Source organism: Sceloporus occidentalis, unplaced genomic scaffold, assembly GCF_023333645.1.
Source record: "Sceloporus occidentalis isolate IW3139 unplaced genomic scaffold, rSceOcc1.0.p SCAF_10, whole genome shotgun sequence".
NCBI classification, from domain to species: domain Eukaryota; kingdom Metazoa; phylum Chordata; class Lepidosauria; order Squamata; family Phrynosomatidae; genus Sceloporus; species Sceloporus occidentalis.
In genome coordinates this window covers 14,543,316-14,564,082 of record NW_028316990.1, presented here as the reverse complement: position 1 = coordinate 14,564,082, position 20,767 = coordinate 14,543,316, and the positions used below count along the sequence as shown (strand labels likewise).

The 20,767-nt window shown below is 41.2% G+C and overlaps 2 protein-coding genes across 5 annotated transcripts in view; both read right to left on the bottom strand.

The window, feature by feature from the left end:
• EDC4 (enhancer of mRNA decapping 4) overlaps nt 1–656 on the bottom strand; it is a 29,951-nt gene extending 29,295 nt beyond the window's left edge. For both annotated transcript variants that reach the window (XM_089539502.1, XM_089539503.1), the window contains exon 1: nt 491–656. In XM_089539502.1, the coding sequence (XP_089395628.1) occupies nt 491–566 (76 nt within the window). In that variant the 5' untranslated portion in view covers nt 567–656. The remainder of the gene's footprint in view (nt 1–490) is intronic.
• Nucleotides 657–5,788: 5,132 nt separating this feature from the next.
• Nucleotides 5,789–18,952, bottom strand: NUTF2 (nuclear transport factor 2). Of its 3 annotated transcripts, XM_089540411.1 has the most exons (6): nt 18,844–18,952; nt 15,373–15,497; nt 12,592–12,663; nt 11,050–11,148; nt 8,095–8,248; nt 6,161–6,334 (listed from the first exon to the last, which is right to left on the bottom strand). In XM_089540411.1, the coding sequence occupies exons 2-5, from the start codon at nt 15,469–15,471 to the stop codon at nt 8,138–8,140; spliced, it is 381 nt and encodes a 126-aa protein (XP_089396537.1). In that variant the 5' UTR covers nt 15,472–15,497; nt 18,844–18,952; the 3' UTR covers nt 6,161–6,334; nt 8,095–8,137. The 3 variants fall into 3 exon arrangements, with proteins under 3 accessions (XP_089396536.1, XP_089396538.1, XP_089396537.1); XM_089540410.1 differs by lacking the exon at nt 8,095–8,248 and having other exon boundaries at nt 5,789–6,334; nt 18,844–18,951; XM_089540412.1 differs by lacking the exons at nt 8,095–8,248; nt 18,844–18,952 and adding an exon at nt 13,505–13,625 and having other exon boundaries at nt 5,789–6,334; nt 15,373–15,461.
• Between the last annotated feature and the right edge of the window lie 1,815 nt (nt 18,953–20,767).

Here is a 20,767-nt window from a genome sequence, read left to right as displayed (position 1 = left end):
ACCGCTTTTGTTAGCCTTAAAGATCCCACAGGATTCTTCAGGGAGAGGCAGGAAATACAAATACAATATTATTATTATTATTATATTATTATATTCATTATTTTTGCTGCCTCAAACTAAAAGAGCAACTGCTTTAATAGAATTTAAATTGAATTTAACCCCATATGAATCTTCATTGCGTCTTCTCTACCATTTTTATCGATGCACGATGAAATATAAACTATTATTATTATTAGTTGTTGTTATTGTTGTTATTATTATTATTATTATTATTATTATATGTTATTGTTGTTGTTCTTATTATTATATATCAACTCCCGGCTGAGCTCCGCTCTGGGCCCCCCAACAACGAACTCCAACTCCCAGAATGCCACAGCCTTGAGCCAGGTAGAGTGAAAGCGCTGGCTGCCAAACCGGGTTATTTCCGCAGTGCGGACGCAGCCTGAGCTGCCTCTGGATCTACAGTAGCAAAGGCCGCGTCCTTCCTCACCCGAAGGCCGGTCCAGCTTGAGGATGTCCCGCAGGTGCTGCGTGGCGTCCTCGATGTCGATGCTGGCGGAGGCCATGGGGCTCCTGCGGCGAGGAGAGGGACGCAGGGAGCGCAGCCGCCTCGCTCTGTCTCTCGTCGCCCACCCGCCGGACAGGCCCAGCAGCAGCAGCAGCAGCAGCAGCAGCAGCACTGCGACGCGCCACCCACTTCCGCTTCCGGTCCGTCCCTCCCGCTCCCTCCGCCCAGGAACACGGGCCCCTCACTATGGTTCCGCCCAGCAGAGGGCGCTGTTTCGCTCAAGAGACTGCCTCAGAACCAAAGGGTTCGAGCAGTGGCTCCCAATAAACTCTGTTCCCAAAAGCATCTGAGGAAGGAGACTCTCAGTGAGCCTCAAAGGGGCCACAAGACCTCTCTTTATTATTATTATTATTATGATATCCAAATGCATCTGAGGAAGTAGACTGAGGTCTAGGAAAGGTCATGGCTGCCAACTTCTTTCTCTCAGTGAGCCTCAAAGGGGCCACATGATCTCTCCACATTATTATTATTATTATATCCAAATGTAGGCTTTACAAAAGCTCATGGCTACCAATTCCTTTCCTTCAGTGAGTCTCAAAGCTTCTACAACAGCTCTCTACATTATTATTATTATTATTATTATTATTATTGCTAAATGCATCTGAGGGAGCAGACTGAAGTCTCCAAAAGCTCCTGCTGCCAAGTTCTTTCTCTCAGTGAGCCTCAAAGGGGCTACAAGATCTCGACATTATTATTATTATTATTATTATTATCATTATTATATTAAGTGGACATAAGTCTACAAAATGTGACATCCCTTCAAGTATTTAAACATGGCTCTCATATCACCGCTTAACCTTCTCTTCTCCAGGCTAAACATCCTCAGGTCCCTGAGTCTAGGGCTTCATGGATTAAATACCCTTCACCATTTTAGTCCCCCTCCTTTGGACACATGGCTCCAGTGTCTCCACATCCTTTTTTAATTGTGGTGCCCAGAACTGGACACTGGATTATTCCAGATGAGGCCTGACAAAAGCAGAATAGAGTGGCACTATTACTTCCCTTGATCTAGAGTCTAGACACTATACTTCTATTCCTGCAACCTAGAATCGCATTGGCCTTTTTATCTGCCACATCACACTGTTGACTCATGTTCAACTTGTGGCCTACTTGGACTCCTTGATCCCGTTCACACATGAAAGTCTCCTTAAGCCAGGAGGTGTCACCCATTCTATATCTATGCATTTCATTTTTTTGCCTTAAGTGCAATACTTTACATTTCTCTGTGTTGAAACTCATTTTGTTATCTTTGCCCAGCTTCCTGATCTATTAAGGTCATTCTGGGGTATTAGCTATTCCCCCTAATTTGGTGTCATCTGCAAATTTGATAACTATGCCCCCAATTCTTTTATCCAAGTCATTGATGAAGATGTTGAAAAGCACTGGGCCCAGGACAGAGCCCTGTGGGACCCCACTGGTCACTTCTCTCCAGGATGAAGAGGAGCCACTGCTGAGCAGCCTTTGAGTTTGGCAGGTCAACTATTGACAAACCCACCTAAGAGTTGCATTGTCTGTCCTGCATTTTACTTGTATGTTTGCCAGAATATTGTGGGGGGCCTAATCAAAGGCTTTACTGAAATCAAGATATGCCACATCCACAGCATTCCCTTCTTCTACCGTGCTACATGATTTGTTTGTTAGAAATCCATGACTTTTAGGATGATGGCATTTCTTCCTAAATGCATAGACTTTGTTTAATGGGCTGCTCTAGAATCTTTCCTGGTATTGATGTCAGAGTAACTGGGAGGTAATTTTTGGGGGTCTTTTGAAGATGGGGCAATATTTATTTTACTCCAGTTCACTGGGACATCTATTCTCCAGGAATTCTCAAAGACTATTGATAGTGGGTCCAAGAAGAGGTTTGTCTTTGCCTTTCCTTGAGGCTGAGGCCGTGTGACTTAGCTAAGGTCATCCAGGCTGCACCCACACTGCAGAAATAATCCAGTTTGACACCACTTTAACTATCATGGCTGAATGCTATGGAATTCTGGGAACGGTAGCTTGTTGTTGCACCAGAGCTCTCTGACAGAGAAGGCTAAGTGTTTCACAAAACTAAAATGTCCAGAATTGCACAGCAGTTAAAGTGGTGTCAAGTGGGATAATTTATGCAGTGCAGATGCAGCCCCAGTGGGTTTCCATGGCTAAAACAGAAATTTAAGCCGGGTCTCCAGAGTCAAACCACTACACCAGCTTTCAAAAGGATATGATGAGAGGGGAAAACCTTTACCTATGTGTAGTTTACGTACATCAATGGCAAAACAGAAAAAAATATTTCTATAGGCTAGCAAGACTTCACTTGCCTTTCAGAAGTCACTAAGATGTGAAGTTAATTTGAATTAACTTTTATCCAGGTGGACTAGTTGTTCTAGAGTACCAACCTCTCTCCAAGATATAACAGACAAGTACTCTTAAGGTGCGAAGAGAGGGAAAGGACCACTCCAGTAAACAAATATTGATAGTATGATGGTTTAAAAGTTGTTTTATCCCTTTTATTACTACAAACAGCCATAAGAATGTGGTTCCAGAGACTAAATATTCCTTATACAAAGATTCAAATAGGGACAAATGAGTATGGTTGCCTATTCCTATCTATTGTTTTTTTGAAGGGCAATCCCAACCTTACCTTAGTTTTCATTATTACCTAGGTTCTTAAGTGCTAAGAACACTTAAGCATCACTATTAGTTAGAGTCTTTATTTATACATTTGCTACAGGTACAATCTTAACAAACCAAAATTATACAGGAATAGGTAGGTAGTCTAACTCCACATAACCTCAGCTTATTTATTGGCAAAGCCAGTGTTCTTCCACAACCCAAACTCTACAATACTGTATTATAGTGAAAGGTTTATATTCTATTCCATGTACAAATACCTGCAATTATGGAGTATGTTAGGTGATGTATTTACCTGAATGTAATATTTTCAGTTTATGGCTGCCACACTGAATAGTCCATGAATGGTCATAAACGAAGTTTTTGATGCATTTTTGTATAGTCAAAAGGGGGAAAGCAGTAGAGGATATACAAACGGTTCATATGAGTCTAAGACATATACAACTTTTGACTCATCAAGCTTAATACAGTCCTACAAGGAGTAAAAGCAGCCCTGAATTACAAAAACTGGCATTTTATGGCAAGTCAATATATGGGTAGTAGACTACCGGTATTTCACACAAGCTGGGACACAAACTGCACAAACTTTATATGACCCAACACTTATCCTCTCCCTGCAAAACATACAGTTTACAAGGCAATGGTTTCTATTAAGCAGAGCAGGCTGGATTAACTTGTCTCTTCTTCAGACTTGGATGGAGGAATATAACTTGTTCTTTCTTGATGCTCTGAACTGTCTCTTCATTTACAGTCCTTCATATTTCCTTTAGTGGGAAAATTATTCTTAAGACAGTGGTACATGCTAATATTAGGAGGCTGAAGACCACATGAACCATACGATATGGGAGAGTCAGTCCCCTCTGACAGAGACAAAAAGCATTCACCTGATACGCTTAATCAAAGAGTAAAGTGTGATCCCTGTGAAATTCACATTTAAGTAATTTTTGTAAGGCATTTTGTTTTTATATGGCTACTGAACACTGCTCTTATTAAGGCCTAGACATCATTATCATTAAGTTTAAAACATGGCCCTTGTGGTCTCTTCCAACTCTCTGATTCTATAGCAATGTGATACCCCCTTTCCTCCAACATTCTTACAAAGTGGGCTGGATAAGGTGAAGTCATGTGAGATTTATACTTCATATTGAGGAGACATCAGTTTCCTACTAGCAGCTTTGCAAGGAGAAAACATTTTTCGTATTGTCACCTGCTTTGAAGGCCAAATGCTGTAATCCTTAGCAAACTTGGAAATAAATCCAGCATTGGAACTATATGAAATGAAACCTGTACACATACGTTAAGACACAGATACCAGCCTAAGTCTCACTGCCCAAGCTAATTACATTTCTATAACTGGCCAAGTCCTTGCAATAAAACAGCAATACCGCTGGTAAGCAGGGTTAGTGATCTGAGCTACAGTTGTTCAGAAATGCTGGCCTTCTGGGAAAAGCAGCAATCACCTGGATCTTTTCTAAGTAAGGAAACAAGACTATGAAAATATAAGGAGCTAGAAGAATCAGTGCAAAGAATCTACATGACACACTCAAGCTAAAAGTGAATTCTTGGAAACTGGGTTATTTGGGGGCTTTATAAATTTAGTTCATTTGGATAAACTTCAAAATGCTGTTGTTGGTTTGTATCTGTGCAGGTCCAGACAACAGCTGCCCTTAAGCAGGTGCAGCAACATCAATTCACACATCAAATAAATTCCTTTCTACAGTTGAGAACGAAAACATCCGAGAACTGCACATTTGTTCTGGCTACCATCAGCAATTGGAATTGAAGAATATACCTGTTCAAGTCCCCAGTGTATGCTTGAAACTGCTTTGTTAAGTGTAGAAAATATTTGAATGACATAAGGCTTGTGAATACAAGATTGCTCAGCTCACATTAATAAACAGTTGAATAAGTAACATACCAGGATCTAGCCATCTTGAACTAAAAAAGTCTCTATTCCAAGCTTTCCACAGCAGGAATACATATTTTTCTAGAGATGCTTTTCAGCAGATAGTAAATGTTGAGACTATTTAACTAATCAAGATGCTGCTACTGGTGCATGCAGCTGCTGCATAACTGCAACAAAAATTCCATCTGGCTATTCAGGTTACACTCAGTAAGACACAAAACATAAAAAATGTAGTTAACAATGTCTTGAGGGGCAACACCTTACTTTGAAAACAGGTTCCCTTGAAGGGCAAAACTCTGTAAACAATTCAAAACCCAGTTCTTGAACCAAAAGCCAATATGCTAATCTGGAAAGGTCAGTGCAGAGAAAACAAGTCTGTCCGCAGTACATGTGTTCATTCTATTTTTGTATTAAAACAGAATAAAATATTAATGGTTCAGTATAATGATCTGATCTGCACATAAATAATTAATATAAATCCAGGTTATGATTTTTAAGGGGGGGGGGGGGAATGTCTTGTTCAGTATTTGGAAAATCCATCAATTAATACATTTAAGCCTTTCAACAACTGCCAAAATAGTAGTACAAAACAGCTATGGACACTTTTCACAGCTTCAAATTTATGTTCACCCATGTGCTCCAAATTCAGACATATAGTTGGAGATGCAAGACTCTAGTTACAGATTGAACAATTCCAACAATTTAAAGTGTTAGGAAAATTGCATGGTTTTATTGTATAATGTGTAGCACTGAAACATCTGAACAAAAAAAATATCAATATCTGAGTTGGATTCAGGCTGCTGCTCTTTCCTTTCCTTTTGTTTCTTTGGGTTATTAGAAAACTTGTCAGTACAGAAACACAATCTTTTGTGTTATGGATTCTTCCCAAGGCATGCTGGTAAAACACACATTTCCCTTGTCAAATGCAGCTAAGTCTAACTTCCAAACATCATGCACAAGGAACTCTTCTAGTGATACAACAAAAACTCTTCGGAAGGGCATATCACAGGTCTTGCTGGCTTGCCGTAGTGTTGCAAGTTTGTGTATGATATTTGGAATGTTCCATGAGTGTGATTAATATCTGTAAAGAGGAGAGGAGAAAAGAAAACGACAGGTGCCTCAGGGATGCGGTCTCAACCAAAGTTGTGCAATGCTAGCCTGAACATGTCATTGGTGCAAACCCAAGCATCATTGATGTTCTTTAATAGAAATATCTGGTGGAATCCCATAATAGGATCTTCATCAGCCTGTGAAAACAGAATAAATACACGTTTTAGAAGCTCTGCACTGCAGCAAACAATACAAAACTAACACGTACATGTACACTCACACAGCTTCAATACAGCTGAGAATTCATCCCTGGGCTACTTAACAATTAAGATTGGGACATGCATTGTTCAGTCTGAATGGTGCAGATTTATTATGTCATGGACAATAATCAAACTACTAGGAAACTGAGAGGTGGTTCACTCTCATAGCATCAATTATGACTGCACTACAGAAATCATCTATCCTTCTGGAAGTGTTAAAGTTGTTTTCTTTTGGGAATTTAAACCCATGCTTGAGAACAGAGTTTCTCAGCCCTATGGTTGTGCAAGAGATTGCAACAGGTTCCACAAGAGACTGTGATTGAAGAAAAATGAACATTTCCTATTCAAGCAGGTTTGCTTACACAAAAAGCATAAGGTTTTAGGAGGTCCAAGAGGATATGTTACAAGAGATAGAAGAAGATGCCATCAAGTCGCCACATGTAATGAAATGGGGTTTCTAACAAGGCCACCATAAAATGGAAAGGTTACACTGTTTTCAAGAATACACAGGGCACATGAAACCACTTTTGGGTCCCATAGTTTCTGCATAACAACAAAGAGCTGATAACAAGTCAATACATTTGTTACTAGGATAGTAAGTTGCAAATTTACTTTGGAAAAGATATGGGGGAATCTTTAGCTATGACCCACGTTTCATATGGCACTTGACTGTCATGCTGTACCAAGTTAACTGTGGGTTGCCTCCCGTGCTGAAATGGAAACTTCTGTCTTGCATCTGCAAAATCTCACTAATGTAAATATAAAACTAGATCTGGATTCCATGACAATTCTTAGTTGTTGCATGCTCATCCATGGTCTGCCCCTGCTCTGCTCCACAGTACAGATGCAATGCTTCCTCTAAGATCGAAATGAGAGGTAATGCTTTACAAATGCATCTTGATAGGGCTGTGGGGGGAGTAAATAAAACTGCTTCCTTTCACAAGCAAGCATTTCACACCGTGATAACATTTGGCTCTTGCCTTACAAATTAAAAACTAAATCAGATGAATGTAGCATATGCACATAACCATGCTGCATGTTCCAAGAACATTTTTAGAGTTGCAATTTGAAAACACTTGGCCAAATCCTTCTTTAAAACCCAACTTTTTGTGAAGCCTTTGGCTTAATCCTTTAATCCACATCTTCAACTGAAACAAAGCCTGTATATTTGCAGCTCTGCCACTTGTGCTTGTCTTTCATTTTCCTGGGCATTTCTCTTTCCCATCTCCCAAGCAGAGTTGTGATTTTAGCTGCAAGCTTCTCGGAGCAGAGACCTGATTTTTGTAGTATTAAAGCAGATGGTGCTTTACACAGTAACCTACCCTTGGTTGTGGGGCGTTACCTTGCTCTGGGCGAAAAACTACACAAATACACCTACGGGCTTTAACTTAGCTAAGACACACAGTATCAGACAGGAGGCAAGCACTCATCGCATGCCACACATAAGTCCAGGTTTGTAAGGTCTGGGATACGTTAAGCAAATAACTGGTTAGCATATAAATACAGTTATGCTTAAATTAATTTTGCAGCATCAGCTTGCTAATAGACACCAACTCCCTGCTCAGTTTGGGAGCCACAATTCTGAGACAAGCAGAGTTCTCATTCTGCAGTCCTGCTTTGATAACACACAAGCAATGGCCATGCTTTTCAGCTTTCAAGGTCAGCTAGGACACAGGGGCAAGCAGAATGCTTCTTACTCAGTGAGGACTGCGAAGTTCAGAGGTAGGAGGAAGCCAGAAGCTAAACATTGTGGAGTGCTAGCCTGAAGACTTCATTGGTGCACACCCAGGCACCTTGTAAGTTTTTCAACAAAAAGGTCTGATGGAAACCTAGAACTTGGTCATCATCTGCCTGAGCAGAAGAGGAAAGAAACCATTAAAGGGACAGGATCTGAAAATACAGAATGCCTGTGTCACTTGAGATGCTGTTGTGAGTGACTTTACTGTGCTTACACAGAATGTTCCAAGTCTGGGTCTGTTAACAAACACAGATACCTGAACTGTTGATGCATACATATATATACAGCAAACAATATAATAAGTAGTAAGAAAAAACAAGAAAATTAGTTTGTTCAGTTCATTATTACCCCATAAGTTACAAGGTCACAGCTACAAGGCCCATCTTTTTTACTTAACTCTTTTGCTGGAGGTTTTACTATAGCAGGTAATTTTTGTTATTTCAAACCAGTACTTAGTAAATCTTGCAAAAAATAAATAAATGAACAATCCTTTCGTCAGCTAATAATTAAACCTTGCAAAAATTAGTTGTTTCCATCCACAAAACTCTGAACATGTGACGTTCTATTACACAGGGTCAAACTGTTGTTCCTTCCTTCCCAATGCTGTCTACTTCATTTGGCAGACACTCTCCAAAATATTTCATAGTTCCTCACATATAGGAATCTTTAAAACATAAAATGCCATTGAGGGAAACTGGGTCCTTTAACATACAAAGCAGATACTCTGTCATGGAGCTATCAGCCTTTATGACTGAAGTTAAAAAAAGAAATTAAAAAAAAAAAACACCCTGAAAAGTGAGTAAAGTCTACTAGAAAAGTTTTGCTGATCTGTGAAATACTGTATAGTGTGACAACACACTAGACAGCACTCTGTTCTACTATATCGAGATTACTCTGGTTTCCCATTCTGAGTGGCTATCCATGCACCTTCTAAGTGATTTGATCTGCAGGACCAGATAGGTTTAGTAATGCATTAATATGCCATGCATAATGAAGCTGTCAGTGTGATATTGTACTATAAGCCATTCTCAACTGGAATATTCAAAAGGTATAGGAAGAGCCAATGCCTTCTGCTTTCTCATCCTACCTATGTCTGCCTGGAAAAATGCATAAAATAGATTTCTAACAAGATGCAGAAGCAAATCCCTTTCCTTCTGCATTATATTTGGAAGAACTCTAAGAAACATAACTTATTTAACTTCCATCCAGCTCCTGTACATAAGCTCTGCATATCCTTCTGCAGGATTCTGTAAAAAAGTGGGCACTAGACAGTAGAGATTCTAAAATTATCAAGATGAAACAAGACCACTTGTGTGAAAGAACAACATAGATTGTATTGACTATACCCCAATAACGAATGTAAATTACAAATAATAAATACAAAAGCAAACTTATATACATCCCTTAGCTGGAGGATAAGAATTCTCACAAATGTGATCCTGTCAGTTATCAAAACGTACAGTGTCACTGCTCTGTGCGCCTCCCAACTAAAGCACATGTTCCTGGTTTTTCCCGAAACCCAGAAGCTGCCATGAGAAATGAAGGAAGATTGGAAAGCAAATTACTCTCCCTAGAATAAGAGGTCTTGGTTTCTCCAGATGATGAAGAGGTAGCAGTTTTCCACAGGACAGCCAGAGCTGTCACTACCAGAGCGATGAGATTAGCAGTGAGCAGAATGAGGGAGCTGTGAGGTTGTTCACAGGCAGAGCCGTGCTTACTCAGCACCAATGAATCTATGCAACAGACCTACTTTGTCAGCTAAAAATGCCTACATCGTAGAACCACACAAGGCTCTGTGTACTAAGGATGCTGTCTATCCTAACTCCTCTCGATTCTTCCTGTACCAATTACAATACATATTACTACTCTATACAGCTAAATGTGGTGTCCCCTAAAAACTAATTCTGGTGCATTCTGTATTACTGCTTTTTATAATAATCTGAACATTCAAATCTTCAAAATTCACTGCAGTGCTGCATTCCTAAGAACTTCTGAAGAGGCAGACGTGTTAGTCTACTGCAACAAAATCAGTCTTATAATACCTTGAAGATTGACTTATCAGCATAAATTTTGTGGACCCCAATAAATTGATCTTGGAGGTGTTAACAAGGCTCTCAGTTGCTTACACTTTTCTCCATAGTTCATTCCTTGAAACAGGATGACATGGTGAGAGGATGTGATTCAGCCACTACACACCCTTCCAAACCAAAGCTCCCAATGGCTGTTGTCTACAGTCTGTGACATGGGCACATAATTTATCACATGACATATTGTTACCAAAGACCTTAAAATATAAATTCAAAGGTTTCTGATTAAAATCTACTGTCCGATAGGGCAACAGCTGAATATAAAAGCACTGGCCTGACTTAGTTGCAGTACCTATTTAACAACTACAACTGAGTCATGAGGGCCTTTGCATCTAAATGAGTAAAAGTGTACTCCAACTTTATTTTAACTTTTTCTAAGTCACACTATAGGGAAAGGGAACGGCAAGCCATTCAACTTCCATGATCTAATAACGAGTAGACTTTCTCATCTGTGGTACTGGAGTTAGATATTTGACTATAGATTGATCAAAGGTTTAAATTGAAAACAATGGCTTGCCTCTTTCGGAACATGGCTGTGCCTCTTTTGGAACACTCTGAAGCATTTTGGCAGGAGCTCAGTCCACTACAGGCTACCCTATAAGTGTTTCCCTTTCATTTGAACCAGGACATTGTACTACCTGGCCTGTTTCTCTTTTGGTACTCATTTTTTCTCTATGTAGATTGAACAACCCATGGAATAGTGAAAGGGACGGATGCAAGCCCATTGCTTATCTGTGGCATCCAAGCTATCATTTATACCTGAACTGGGCTACAACAGAATTCTAAAATGCAATTTCAAAGGGTCTAAGGATGAGAACAGCACATACCTTAAGCTGCCCGACTACCATACTGAGTATACAGCTGTCAGGTGTGGGTTGATGGTCTTGCGCTGTGATACTGTGCTGTATTTTTTGAAAGGGGAGGCTCTGAAATAGAAACAAGAAATTCTATTACTCACTCTCTCACAATTTTTCTTCTGCATCTGAAAAAATTATTTACCTGATTCAGTAAGTTTAAGAAAAGGAGATGTGGTATTCAATGATGCAAATGTATGCTTTGATTAAAATCTCAGGATTAAGATTTCAAATTATGAGAAACAGTTCTATAAAATAAAAATGAATATCCTGCTTACACTAGAGCACAAATAAGATTAGAATACCACCTCCGCTTCTTTTGGATATATGGTTACAAAACACAAGTGGCTACAATGCTATACCATGCTTAATTGCTCTTAAAACCACAAAAAATCAAACATTTAATGGCATTTAACTTATACCTGGTTGATAGACTGCTATTTCTCAGATGCAGAAATACTGTAATTCAGAAAGTATATTGTGATGAATACTGAAAATTCAAGCCCCTAAAAGGCATTAAATTCAACTGCTAAATCATTTTTTGTGGGATGCATAATCTGTGGCCTTCCAGAGTGTGGGGCTGGGAGTGTGGGGACATCGTGGGTGGAGTGTGCGTAGAGGGAGGGCCCGACCGGGTATCACCCACATCCTGAAGGTACCACTACTGCACCATGATGCCACTGCATGCTGCCGCTTTTTGGCATGCAACTGGATTTCCTCTCAGCCTTGCAACTGCAGGGGTATGGCATTTTGCTAGCATATTGTATTACTTACATGAGATGCTAAAGTTGTGAATGAAACTTTGTAGACAAAAAACAGTATTGAAACCACAATGGAGGACATGACAACTGTACCATATAGAGAATATGCAATGCAGATGTAAAGCTAGAACGTGGCTTGCCCAGAGAAGAACAGTCGCATACCTGTAACTGTAGTTCTCCAAGTGGTCGTCTATAAACTCACACAACTGGTTTATCTTGTACCTGTGCAGAACCTTTTGGAACATTCTACAGCATTTTGAACTATTTTGGCAGTAGCTGTACCCACCTCCAACTACCCTATATAAGGGGTTTCCTACTGAAACTCACCAGGTCCAATGGACACTGATGCAGCCATCCGTGTGAACCAGCAAGACACAACGAGGGGAGGATGGGTGGGGCTGTGTGAGTACAGAGATAACCACTTGAACTACAGTTACAGGTATGCAACCTGTCCTCCTTCGTGTTCTCTCTGACTCGCACAACTGGGAGACTAGCAAGCTTAGGTATGTGGTTCTCTCCACACAGAAGGCCAATGCCCTCCGCTCTTTGAGGAGGTGTCACCGACTATCACAGTCCAAAGTAGGGTTTTGAAACAGGGCAGGCAGTACAATGTCCTGGTTCAAATGAAAAGAAGACACCTATAGGGTAGCCGGTGGTGGGCAGGGCTATTGCCAAAATGCTTTAGAATGTTCTGAAAGAAGCACTGGACTGAATAAAAATGTAATAGACATTCAATGCTAGTGCAAATACTTACTGAGAGTTTTTCAACAATAGCTGCTTTGCCCTGAAATTGTTGTCCTTCCCACGTAAGGCATGAGGCATCTATCTGAAAATAATAACAACCAGAAAAGACAGTCACAGTCCAATTGGAAGATTTCATTTTGTGCAAACTATTCTTAAACTCTTATAAAAAATTTAATGGTTTTACTCAAACCATTCCTGAACAGCAGCCATAGGGTAAGAACAATGAGTCAGCTAACACAGATAACCGAAAAAAGTTGGCCAGCTGGATTCCGATAAATGTACCTCAAGAAACATCCCAGCAACTCAGCTTGGGTGCTTGTTACTCCTGCCCCATGCTGTAAGACCACTGTCTCCAACTTTTGCTGCCTAGGCCTTTTTTGTACACTCTGACCTGACCTCTCTTGCAGCCAAGAGGCTCCTGAGCAAAATTATTATATATTTATTTCCCTTGTGGTGCAGGAATAGGTTTTCTTTCCAATAACTGCACTGAATTCAATGGGCGTCCATAAGATGCAGAAGAGGCAGTTGTTGGAGCCATTCCTAGTGTTTTAACAACACAGAATTATGTAAACCAGTGGTTCCCAAACTGTATCCTTTAAAAGATTTTGGATTTCAGCTCCCAGAAGCCTCAGCCATGTTGGCCAATAGTCTGGGATTCTGGGAGCTGAAGTCTAAAATCCCTTAAAGAGCACAGTTTGGGGACCACTGATATAAACTGTCATTCTACACTCACAGAGGAAAGAAACATAATTTTTTTATAAGTAGCTGATTTCGCTCTTTTGTCCAGGAGAATTTTGATCTTTCTTTTAACTGCAGTTGCCACCATCTGCTATTTTTCAACAGAACTTCCAAAAGTGCAAAACTACCTGCTAACATAGCACTAGATTTTCTGCTGAGAGTGGAATGTGATAAAAAGCACCTACCATTCTGAACTTACATAGCTGCTCTGGATATACACATTTTGGGAAGTCTTTCATCCTTAGACATATTGTCCAATAAGGGCAACAATCTTCCATGCATTTCAGTCATGCTGGAAGTCAAATTCTAAAACAAAGAGTGCCATTTTTAATTCCCTCCATACACCATCATTCTGGTAAAGGCAGATTTCTTCCACTCTATTCCCTGGCTTTCTTTACTTCCAGACAATGAAACATGCCTTTCAGTTTATTTTATATACAATGGTATGTCTATTGTATTTACGTCTTTAGGTCAAATGCATTCTTCTCTTCCAACCAAGTTTATAGTTCTTCACAATGACATCTGAATACTGATAGGCTCAGGCTCAAGCAATCTCTAAAGGCACTTCATTTTTAAAAAACACAACTTTCAGAAGGCATCCAGGCAATTGTAATTTGAAAAGCAGAAGCTACCAAATTCTCTCTTTCCTTTCCATCCAATTCCAAGGACGCTGCTTCTGCACTAAAGCAGTGTTTGCTGTCAGTAATAGACTGGATGAGAGCAAATAAACTGAAACTTAATTCAAGCAACAGGGATTCAGCCTGTGCTGGATGGGGTTACGCTCCCCCTGAAATGTCAGGTTTTCAGCCTGGGTGTAGTCTTGGACTCAGATCTAAGCCTGGATGCTCAAGTTTCAGCTGTGGCCAGGAGTGCATTGGCACAGTTAAAATTAGTGTGCCAGGTGAGCCTGTTCTTTGAGAAGTTAGGTCTAGCTACAGTGATACATGTCTTCATTACTTCCCATTTGGACTACAGTGGGCTCTTGATATCTGCTGGGTTTAGTTCCAAATGCATGGATGCTCATTCTATACAATGGATAGTAAAATGGTGTCTCTTACTCCCCTGTTGAAATAGCTTCACTGGCCATTTCCAGGCAGATTTCAAAGTGTTTTCTTTTAACCCTTAAAACCCTACACAGCTTGGGTCCAGAACTATCTGAAAGGTTGCATCTTCCTACATGAGCCACTTGGAGTTTAAAATCTGTATGGGAAGGTTTTCTCTGTCGAACCCCCTTTGTAGGTGCATTTGGTAAGGAAACAGGCAAAAGCCTTCTCCATGGCTGCTCCCAAGCAGTGAAAATCCCTTTCACAGAAGCTCTGCTTGGTTTGCTCCCTGCTCTCTTTAAGTCAGTAAATGAATTCCTTTTTATTCAGGCAGGTTTTTTAAATCTAATTATGCAGCAGCAGTGTGTGAGAAGTGGTGTGCTATCTTTTTTATCTTTTATTGATAATTATGTGTTTTTAACTGTGGTTTGTTAATAATGTCATTATTTAATTCCTTTTTAACATTTGTAAAATAACATTTTAACTCAATCATGTTTTAAATTACTGTAAACTATTTTGAATCTCATTTTGGGAGAAAGGCAGGGCATAAATTCAATTAATTAACTAAACCAGGGGCACCGTTTTAGTTGATCAAAATATTTTCAAGTGTTACTCTGATCAATAAACTGATTAAACATTCCAGACATTTATTACTGCCTTCCTCACCCTGCTGCGCTTCTGACTGGGAAAGGCTACTGGATATCATTTAAAAAGCCATTATTTCCCTGGCTCAGTTCTCCCTTTGTAAAATAAAATAATGCTTCACAGAGTCATTTGGCGTCTAAGACTAGATTTTAAAGCAACCTGCATCCCACCAGTACCAACTGTAAAGACCTCAGTGACATAAATGTGAATGTGATTCTGCTTCTCTAACTTATAACTGCCAGCCATTCTTCCATAGTTTATGACAGACAACCAATGATTTTAAGGAACTATATGGGGTGGGGTAGGGGAGGTAAGCAAACATTAACTAAAAATAACACAAGAATTCTGTTCCAGTAGCTACTTACGTATATTGCTCCTAACTGAGTCCTGTCTGTATCAAATAACTGGTAGTAATGCTGTACAAAGCTGGAACCAATCTGTTCCCAAATAGGCTTGTCTCCCATCCTGAATCCTTAGTTGGAGGCTGCAACTGAAAGTACAAGAGACAGGAGTGAAATATAACAAGCCCAGAGCAACAACACAAGTACAAGAGACTGGTCTTTTCCCAGAATCTTCCATATTTTTCACATAGCTAACTTTCCCCCCTGGGATCTAGCCATCAGCATTGCAGAGAACTTTCTCCTATTTGCTTTGCTGCAGTGAAGCTAACTGCAGCTTGCTTACAGACTCCAGCACTATAACAACACTCTCTGATTAGCATTTTGGTCACCATCCAGAAATCAGAATTGAAGTTTGAAATCTGAAACTGTGTTCCATTGAGTGGAAAGGTGGAGATTCCAAGCTATTCAGTCATATTAAAAGACTAGGATCACTTGAACCTAGATTAAGCTCAAGGTCCAACAAAACTGGAATTCATCTCTTCTTCCTAGCAGCAAGTGGTTGATCATGACTCTTGAAGAGCTTCACACATATTTAGAAAACAGAAAGAAGTCTCACTGCTTTCTCAGTATCTAGCAAAGTATGAGGAACCTCAATGAAATAGACAATGTAGACAATGCAGATACTGCGAGAGTAGTTGTGAATTTATATTAACAACCTCTTGTAACATCAATTTTCAGAGAAAACTAACATAAGAAGTGAAGCTAAGAGTTCTTGTGACACAGGACAGAAATCCACATTATTGCAGAATAATACAATCATAGAAAAGCTAGATAGATCTCATAGAGAGATCAGAGTAACTCTTCTAAGAATATCCTCGTAAGAAGGCCTGCCTAATCAGCAATAAGAAGAGTGTGTGTGTGTGTGTGTCTGTGTGCGCACTCCAGTTGACTTATGGTGGTCCTATTAATTTTATAAGGTTTTATTAGGCAAGGTATACTCAGAAGTGGTTTTGCCAGTTCCTTCCTCCGAAATACAGTTCAGAGCACCTGGTATTTGTTAGCGGATCTCCCATCCAATTGCTACCCAGAGCTAACCCCTGCTTAGTAGCCGAACGACTTAGGGAGCTGGGGATGTTTAGCCTGGAGAAGAGAAGGTTAAGAGGTGATAGGATAGCCCTGTTTAAATATTTGAAGGGATGTCATGCTGAGGAGGGAGCAAGCTTGTTTTCTGCTGCTCCAGAGACTAGAACGCAGAACAATGGATACAAGCTGCAGGAAAAGAGATTCCACCTCAACATTAGGAAGAACTTCCTGACAGTAAGGGCTGTTCGACAGTGGAACAAACTCCCTTGAAGTGCAGTGGAGTCTCCCTCTTTGGAGGTCTTTAAGCAGAGGCTGGATGGCCATCTGCCAGGATTGCTTTGCTTTGGATTTCCTGCATGGCAGAATGGATTGGACTGGATGGCCCTTGCGGTCTCTTCCAACTCTACGATTCCATCCTGGCAGTAATGTCAGAGAAAATGACTAGTGGCCAATGTGGAGGCAGTTCCTAACAGTGATAAATGTTTTAGGCATAAAGGAACAAGATAGAAGGATAGAGAGCTAAGAGATGCTGATGAGGGAAAGCTCAGAGCAGACAGTTCCTCAGTCCCGGGTTTTGCAAGAGCAAGTACACACAGCATGACCGGCACGTTCATTTTAATCGGAGATTAATGTAGCCATGGAAACATGATTGGTCAGTCAGTTCAGAAAACTTTATGAACGAGGCTATTATTTGACATGATACATACAGTAAAACACCCGTTTTAAATTAGTTTTTAGAAAATCAGTATGAAATTTTTAGGTGCTACGCAATCGGATGCCTGAGGTTTTTTTTCCCCACCACAGCACAAATATTTCTTTCTAAGTTTAAAATCATGTATATTTAACAATAGTTCCAAAAGGTAAAGGAAGCCAGGACTCATCATCAAAGTTAACAGGAGAGTAAGGTTAGAGGCAAACCTTTCCAGGCAGAGCATAAAAGCAGAGGTAAGTGTGTGCATGTGTTTCCAAGTTAGCTACCAACTTATGCCAACTCTATATATTTCATAGGGTTTTCTTAGGCAAGGGCTACTCATAGGGATTTTGGCCATTTCCTTCCTCTGAAATATAGCCGACAGCACATTGTATTTGTTGGCAGTCACTCCTCCAAGTACTAACCAGGGCTGACCATGCTTAGCTTCAAAGATCAGACAGTATCTGGTGCCTTTTAAGGCATTTAGGCCCCAAATACAGAGGTAAAGGTTTCCCCTTTGACAAGGTTGTCAAGTCATGTCATCTGTAGGGAGCAGTGCTCATCTCCATTACTAAGCCAAAAAGCCAGCGTTGTCAAAGACAACTCCACAGCCTTTTTATTTCATTCACCAATCGACATTTTTTCACCATCGCCTGTTAACATTTGCCAAATACCTTGAAATCAATTTAGTAAATCAAGTTTCAAATGAAGTTACGCCAACACCAAGGAAGAGAAGGAGCTCTAATTCCCACGTCTCAAACACTGAGGTTGTGCCATCGAGGAGAGCTGGAATTGTGTATCTCACAGCATAGAAAATACGCCTTTTTCTTCCTTTCCAAGTTTTTTATTGAAAGTATCTCAAAGAGTACACTAATCCACAACATGAAAAAGACAACTGCAATGGATAAGCAGCCATAAAAACATTGAACAAGGCAACATCTTTACAAATCCATCCTAGAACTGAAGACTATAGTAAGTACATCGGTCAGTAATATAAAATGTCACATCAACCCAGAATATCTTTCCACATGAACAGAATGGGGCCACAAGGAACTTTATCACGACCCACGCACTCAGTTAAGCCAAACCAAGTGCGTTGGAAGGATTCGGTTACTGTCATGGCTTTGAATTCTATCACAGGACTACACTTCCCAGGATTCCCTGTTATTGAGCCAGAGCAGCTGAAGCGGTCTCAAACTGGATTATTTCTGCTGTGTGTTTTGGACCCTTGGGCTCTAGGCTTTCAGAACCATCTCCTCCTTGAACATGAGCCTGCCTAGTATTACCAAGTGCTAGTACTATGGCCACTGCCAAGTATTCATACGACCAAGACCTTTGGGAGACAAAGGAAAAGGCTCCTAAAAGAAGCCCCCATTTCCCCAAAGAGGAGCAGCCCTTCTTCGCGCGCTGCGAAATAGAGGAGTCAACGAACCACGTGGGAAAGAGGAAGCTCTCTTGTAACCCGCCTTGGTCCCTTTTGTGTTGGGAGAAAGGCGGCATAAGAAGCACACTGTGGAGATCATCTGCTTTGGTACTATCTGGATTGTCAGGGCTCCTGGCTATGGAATTCTGGGAATGGGAGTGTGTTGTGGCCCCATTCCCAGAATTCCATAGCCAGGAGCCCTAACAATCCAAGTGGTACCAAACCGGATTATCCCCACAATGCGGACGCAGGCCTAGTCCATGACTCTCCCTCCCGCGAAAGAAAAAGCCCCACTCACCTCGCAGCCCCAACTCGGCTAATGGCGGCACCGAGCGCGGCCCAAACCCTTCACAGCGCTCACAAGCGCCGCCCCTTCCGGCCACGCCCCCTTCGACCGCGCGCGCCGTGCGTCATGACGCGCGCGCCTGCTGGGAAAGCGAGTCCCGCCCGCTTGGGAAGCCAGCGAGCGGACTACAACTCCCGGCATGCATTTCTTCATAGAGAAAAAAGCTGAGGCGGCCGCAATGCATGGTGGGATCATGTTTTTTGGTCCCTTGCCCATCATCCCTGAGGGAAAGAAGAAGAAGGCGGCGGCGTTGGCCCTTCTTCAGGGTACCAATTCCAGCCTCAGGATGGAAAGGAGGCAAGGGCCTCCCTCCGTGGCACTCTTCCCAAGCTGGCTAGAGAGGAATAGCACATACTGGGTTTCTGTGGGAACAGGCCCTTAGAGCAGTGGTCCCCAAACTGCTCTTTAAGGAGATTGTTTTTTGGGACTTCATCTCCCAGAATGCCAGGCTACAGCCCAACATGGCTGAGGCTTCTGGGAGACGAAGTCCAAAATCTCTTAAAGGGCACAGTTTGGGGACCACCAGTGCCCTCTTTTTGGAAGGGCCACACAGAGGAGGCCGTCTCTGCCTATATGGTCCAAGACACACTGCAGAAATAATCCGCTTTGAGACCGCTTTCACTGCCCAGAATTCAATGCTACGACATCCTGGGATTTGTAGTTTTTGTGGGACATTTAGCCTTCTCTGTCAGAGAGCTCTGGGGCTACATTTCCCAGGATTCCCTAGCACTGAGCCAAGGCACTTAAAGCAGCCTCAAACTGGATTATTTCTGCAGTGTGTTTCAGGCCAGTCTGATCTCCTTCAGCACATTGCTCCAGGTCCACCCTTTTTCTATGGCTGCATCCGCACCACAGAAATAATCCGCTTTAACTGCCATGGCTCAATGCTATCACATTCGGGGAACTGAAGTTTTGTGAAGCATTTAGCCTTCTCTGTCAGAGAGCTCTGGTGCCACAATAAACCACATTTCCCAGGATTCCCTAGCATTGAGCCAGGGCAGTTAAAGCGGTCTCAAACTGGATTATTCCTGCAGTCTGTTTTGGACCTATAATCCTGTGCACTTTGCAGAACAGGGAATTACAGACTGGAACCACTGAAGATAAGGTAGCTAAACATTTTGACACCCTTGGCGTGGATTTGCTCATATCCAAACCCCTATTCCATTCAACAAAAAGTGATTAATAGGAAACTACTAAATGTTCTTCCTTTTGGTGTTTCAAAGTAATATTTAATAGTTTTTGTAAGTTTTTTGGGTTATGAGCCCCCCCCCCCAAAAAAAACCCAAAAACTAGATGTCAGCCATAAAAGCCTTTGACCTCACATAGTATTTAATCTTTTTAAAGTCTTAGGAGCCTAGGAAAAGGCCATTTATCGGAACCTCTCCTCTATGTATACAGTTGGCCCTCCTTATCTACAGATTCTTTATCCACAGATTCAACCATCCATGGTTTGAAAGTATTTTTAAAAATACATAAACTCCAAAAAACAAACCTTGATTTTGGGAAGACTTTGGATTTAATGGGACTTGAGCATTCGCGGATTTGGGTATCCCCGGGGGTCCTGGAACCAAATCACAGCAGATACCGAGGGCCCACTGTATATCCTTTATACAGATAGAGAAAAGCAGTTAACAACAAAGTGAAAGGGTGGGCTATCAGAATCTCCCTTCATATATGTATATCCAGCACACACTTTCACATCGTTTTCTGGCCAAAATTTGACCAGACATTTTGCCTTTACCTTCATATAATGTTAAGAGAGTGTGGTTCCCTCTGATGTTCAGAAGTGTGACTTGCCCAAGGTCCCAGAGTGGGTTTCCATGGCTGAACAGGGATTCATATCCTCGTCTCAAGTCACAGTCCCAACATCCAAACC